General features: G+C 38.6%; 1 protein-coding gene across 7 annotated transcripts in view; it reads right to left on the bottom strand.

Annotated features, from left to right (window-relative positions):
- LOC139710922 (diacylglycerol kinase zeta-like) overlaps positions 1-6,000 on the bottom strand; it is a 319,565-nt gene continuing 313,565 nt past the window's right edge. For 6 of the 7 annotated variants that reach the window (XM_071622841.1, XM_071622843.1, XM_071622842.1 and 3 more), the window contains 4 exons: positions 5,672-5,778; positions 4,984-5,142; positions 3,949-4,149; positions 1-111 (listed from right to left, as the gene is read on the bottom strand). In XM_071622841.1, coding sequence (XP_071478942.1) covers positions 62-111; positions 3,949-4,149; positions 4,984-5,142; positions 5,672-5,778 — 517 coding nt within the window. In that variant the 3' untranslated portion in view covers positions 1-61. Of the gene's footprint in view, positions 112-3,632; positions 4,150-4,983; positions 5,143-5,671; positions 5,779-6,000 lie in introns of all 7 variants that reach the window. The other variant, XR_011709486.1, reaches the window with a different exon arrangement.

Raw genomic sequence — 6,000 nt, 5'->3', positions numbered from 1 at the left:
GTCACATGTGCGCTGTAGGCAGAGCCCGCTGCTAACAGCCTAACGGTGAGAGAGACTGGCATCACACTGCCGTCTCGTGGTTCTCCTTCAGTCGCTGGAATTGCTCGTGACCTGCAGGCAACACAGATAGGAAGAAGACAGAAATGAAAAAAAATTAGCATCTCCTTTGAAGACAACAGATCGTCACAACAGACAGCCCAAAAAGATTTCTTCAAGGAGCAGTTCATGACTTTCATACTCCCTTTTGCTTCTCATACCGCAGTGCATGAGATTCAAAGCACCTTTTGCTGTATCAATGAACATCTGCAGATAAATCTCATGTCAAACAGAGGAACTGTAAAGTGAGTTAGAAGGTCAAGACAGTTTTGTATATCGCATCTCGTGCATAAAATCTATGGGGTTTTTTTTAGCCATACTTCACGATTGATAGCCTCTTTAAGTGAAAAACAGTTTACTAAGAACTTTGAAAATCCTGGCAGCAATCCCAATATAGTATCATGAATCTACTGTCTTGTTTTACAAAGAGAAATTTTGCCCCTTCATTGATAACCTCGCAAGAGAATATTGTGAATCATCATTATACTGTCCAAATAGTTTCCTGATATAAAGATATGTCCAGATGACATTGCATCTGTTCTCAGATCCACATGCACATGCAGTGGAGAAAAGGACTTGAAAGTCACATTTCTCTTCCAAAACTCTGAAATATTTAGCCAGTGATATCAAGGGTTGCACTGTTTGATCAAAATATATTTCAATTCTCTGCTCCCAAGATAAAACAAAACAAAAACAAAACCATCAAATCTTTCCCATCAAAAATGGATGTAAAAGAACCCCAAAAAACTCTCTTTAGTTGCCAAAGAATGGATTCTACCATAGCATTTAAGGATTCTATCATTTTTATCTTGTTCATATCACATATTTTTTGTGCCTTTATAACATACAAATAATAGTACTTTCTTGGTTACAGAGAAAGTGTGGATTACATGATGACATAACACTTTACATAGAAAATAAAATCATAAGGACCATCACCATAAACAAAACAACAAAAAAAGAAAATTACATTGGATATATTCTAGATGGGAAGTACAGTAAAGGAGATGTTGACACAGAACAGGAACAGAAGATACAATAACACTGGATGAGGGCATGCACAACACAGTATAAGAATGTAAACACATAAACCAGGGATGGTGGGGAAGAGGTAATGGATACGGTTGCTATGGAAGATTATACGGCAGAAACATATGGCATCATCTCCCATCACCCCATGTTAATTTCACGTGGATGGTGGGAAGAAGTGGGGGAAGATCTCAGTTCACTTCCCACTTGGAAGACAAAACACACCAGAATTATCTCCAGTTTACATAAACCACAGTTATATGAAATGAATAGGATGACATTACAGTTGTACACACCACAAACAAGGAGCATTTTGTTGGAAGGATATTGCCGAACTAGGATGGGAGTCGTAATTGATAGGTATCTTAATTCCAAAAGCCCCTCTCATCACTCTTAACAATCAAGGAAGTTGTTTTCTTCTTAGACGGTGACATCTTTAGATTGTCTGCTATAGAAGGAAAAGAAAGTGAGAGCTTTTGAGTTTTTGGTGCTACGATAATGAGACAGTGGAAAGATAGTGGGATGTGTTTTGCAGAGGTCGTTTTTAGAGGAAGCATCGATAAAGTTTTAAGACAAAACTGTGAAAGATAATAAATGGTCGGATACAGGAATTCATCATAGAGACAACAGCGATAGCCTTGTAAGTAAAGTAGGATGGAAGATTTCAAAGAGGGCAATGATAATGATAATCTGCCTCATATGAAAGGCACCTACAGCAACAGAAGTACAAAATTATGTAGCAGCTTTGTTGTCATGGAGATAGATTACTGTAGCTACTGGAGATAAGATGCATCTAACATGCCATGAACATGGTCTAACTGATAAACCACTTATGAAATGATGACTGAATATGGAATGACACGGATGCATGCGTGTGAGGTTACACAAGCCACACTGCTAATGACCACAGAGGGTGATGATTGTGGTAATGACGGTTATGGTGTCGATGATGTCACAATAATGGTACATTTATTGATATGATGACAGTGATTATGAAGATGATAATGATGAAGAAAGATGCAAGTGACCTGTCAACATTGGTGCCTAACAAAATCTTGAAAATATCAACTTTTTGATTTTGGAATTTTTAAAACAATTAAAACTCCCAGCTTTCATTTCATTTGAAACCAAACCATACAGAAAAAAACATGCTCAAAAAAACGCCAAAAAAGCAGGCCAAAATTGAATAAAGTTTTGAGAAAGTTGGCTTTAAAGTTCAGATGCAGTAAAGCATGTAGGAGATTGGGAATTTAAATACAACATACAATTTAGATATTATAAAACATTGTAGTAACGTGTCAAAACGAGTGGGAAGTTTGAATATTGTAACATTCTTGACAATTTGAAAGTTAAAAGAGAACAAGGTAATAGAGATATCACACTTGATTTTGGAACCAATGTCACTTTTTTTTTAAACATAAAGTCAAATCATATCATTGCATCATTTACTAAGATCTGGCATCTGTAATTTTCTTTATCAGGGTAATGTGTTAAGGAGTCACATGCATCACCAACACACTGATGCTATTAAATGCACATCAATGGAGCATATGAGGTGTGTAATATGAAAGGGTTGAGAACAACTTAGAGTAAAATCTATTTTGGTGGATTGGATGCCCCTGGTAGTAAAAAATTACTTGGGGATGAAGAGTAACGACAGGTAGTTTTACAATTAAGATTTACAGAGTAGGAGAACTGGCTCTTCTGAAATTACTGAAATTGGATATTAAAAGCCCTGCAGCAAAGGAATAATGATAATAATAATTAAAAAAAAAGACCTGCATGTAACAAAATTTCACACATTTGGCTCTTGGAGATAATTAATGGACTGTAGGTACATGCAGGAAAATTATGTATGTTGCAAAAGTGCATTAAGAATTCAGTTATTAATTTATTGATCTCCAAAAAAAATCACAAACCCAACGACAACCAAAAATGAATGTGTTTAACAGGATGTGATAAATCCATTCTTTCAAGTCACCAATGCTCAGAGAAACATAAATGTGTTTGCCAGCATTCGACCAATGGATGCAAACTGGTACGTAGTGACTAAGCTATAAATGTTCACAATGCTTGAAAAAAAAAATTGACGGATATTGCACCTTGGTTCGAACAACCCACAAAGTCTGATGAAAGACAGCCACAAAATGCGTTTTTGGTTTATGTCAGGAGCGCAGATGAGAGAGAGTAGAAAGAAATGAGAGCTGAGAGTATTCAAAAAGGAAATTCTTCGGCCCAGGGCAGAAGGGACATGAAAAGTGGTGGTGGCGGTGGGGGGGGGGGGGGGGGGGGGGGGGTGGGGGAGAAGGGTGGGGGCAAGGGTAGAGGAATTGTATGATATATGCAGACAATGTTAGTCACCAAAGTCACCCAATGAAAACTTGTCATGCTATCACTGGCATAGATATGTCGTCTGGGGGTGGGGTGGGGTGGGTTATGATAATACCAGACTGGGTGGGAGGGAGGACACTGATAAAAGGACAACATGGCATGGCAAAACTCCCAACCTTGGAGAATCCTGCTTTCTCTCTCCCTCTCCTGCCAACACCCTTTTCTGTCAGTCTACGTAAAAACTATGTGGTAAGAAGACTCAGAGAAGATAAAATACAAAACAATTAAAGAGGAAGAACATCGAGCAACTGAAAAATCTCCCAAAACGTAGCTGTGTGTTCTCCCCAAACTTTGATAACGAAGATAATGAAGCACGAAGAAATAAATGCTTGCAGTTCATTGGAAAAAGAGAGAGATGAAAAAAAACAAGAAAAAATCTTGGGTGAAGGGCTCCCTCTTAGACGTCCGTCCAAGCAGCGGCCTCTTCCTTACTTTCAAGGTAGATCGCGAGCTCGTTGTCCTCGGCCTTGAGTGCCTGGCTTCGTGGGGTGTTGCCTTGGTAATCGGTGATGGTCAGCAGGGCTCCGGCCTCCACCAGCATGGCGCAAATCGTCCGCCTCATGTACCAGGCTGCCTTGTGCAGGGCCGTCTGTTGCTTCTCGATGTCCACACAGTCCAGTAGGTGCTTCGGACCTGTGTAGGGACAGTTAAGGACAGTGAACTATAGGTTGTATAGTCACCTTTCGTGCATGAATCTTGAGAAGATTCCCTGTGCAAGTAGGGTGATGCTTTGCATATCTTCATGTGATTTTTTAGTCCACATCAAACAAGTTGATTTGTGATAGTTCTCTATACCTACATAGCAGTATGACAACACGGAATTAAATCAGTTCAAATGGGCTTACTTGTGGAAATCACTTAGGGTACTCGTATGTGTTGTTATCATGCTACCTCGATGAGTGAAAATCTACACTGATATGATTAATTACCTATAATGTTAAATTCTTTAACTCTGTTACTTCAATTATCACTTGAAACCTGACTGGTCTTTGGCCTTCTGCAGTAGCCTACCTTTGACCTCATGCTCTATGAGCTACAAAATCTATCTGCCTATTCAAATGTCAATTGCAACAATAACTGTAGATGCAACAGTTAATGCAATTGCAACATTAAATGTAATTGCAATGATGTACCAGCATTTAGAATATTTTCGTGAACAGAACCCCAACAGATTTTCTTTATTTCGTTTGAATTTTTTTTTTGAAGTACCTTGCTGTGATTTGTTTACCAAATATACAAAGTATTAGTCACTGGATTATAACTACAACCTACCCTGCACTGATAACCACAAGTTCTCATTTGATCCACAGTTTTCAATACCGTACAGTAAGTACTCTTTTCTTTCTTTCGTTTTTCAGAAGGAAACATTTTAAAAAATATTAGCCCTAAAATGAAAATGTCAATCTGTGCAATGAAAGTAAGAAAAGTATGTTTTCAAAAGTAGACTTGAAGCTCTGTAGAACTAACCGTGCTCTATCAAGTACTGAACGATTTCTTTGTGTCCAAACCGAGCTGCGTGATGTAGACATGTCATCCCGTGCTGGTCCGTGGTTTCAAGGTTCGCCCCTTTGCGGTGCAGCTCGGCAAACTTGAGCGGGTCTCCACGTTTTGACACATCCATGAGCACTGGAAGAAAAATGAGAATGTCCAACAGATTTTGAGAACATGACTCTAACTTGCATAGTTGTGACTTCAGCATGAGTGGTTGTGAAAATTGGTAAAACTTGCTTTGTACTGGGGTACTACCTGGCAGCCGTCTGCCAGTGTTCTGGGCATCCTCACAATTGATTCCTAATATCTTTAATTCTATTGAATATCATATGAGATAATATTTCTTTCAAATATTCTATAGCACACATCTACTGATGACAAAAGGCATGTGCTTTTAATATTCTTGATTGAACTTTTCTTTTCGTTCCTTTAGTTGCCTGTAGTTGTCTGAATAGAAAGTGACCTAATTTGGCTGAATAAACAGATGTCATCATGCTTACAGAACAAACATCACTTTTGACCAAGGTCATCATTATCTTTGCCATCATCATCATCATTAAATCATGGTCAAAGAATTACAATGTTTACACCTGCAATCATCACTCTGTCATCACTACTTTTTTTTTTCAATAGACACTTCAAAGATCACTTCTCTGAAACTCACTCTTGTTGACCGGGTCAAGATGGGCGGTGTCTGACACGCCCATGACGATATCCCTCTTTGGAGGCTTGGGTGAGCTGGCTGAGTGGGAGGTGATGATTGCCTCACAGCTGGAGGAGACATAAGGACCAAGATAAGAAAAATCCTGACTTCATTGACAGACACTCATAGTTAAGAGGTGTATTGGGTGGTAACCTCCACTACTATTCTCTCCTTGATGTTAAACAAATGCAATTAAGGCATTTCAAAATCAAACTCATTTATGACAAATACTGGTAACATGGATCAATCATTTATTTGACTCGTATTTATGATTAGTAAAAGACAACATA

The sequence above is a fragment of the Diadema antillarum genome, unplaced genomic scaffold, assembly GCF_040938485.1.
Source record: "Diadema antillarum isolate AM-2024a unplaced genomic scaffold, OU_Dant_1.0 seq00001588_RagTag, whole genome shotgun sequence".
NCBI classification, from domain to species: Eukaryota; Metazoa; Echinodermata; class Echinoidea; order Diadematoida; family Diadematidae; genus Diadema; species Diadema antillarum.
Note: the sequence above shows the minus strand (reverse complement) of the source record. Positions and strands in the feature narration are given on the sequence as shown.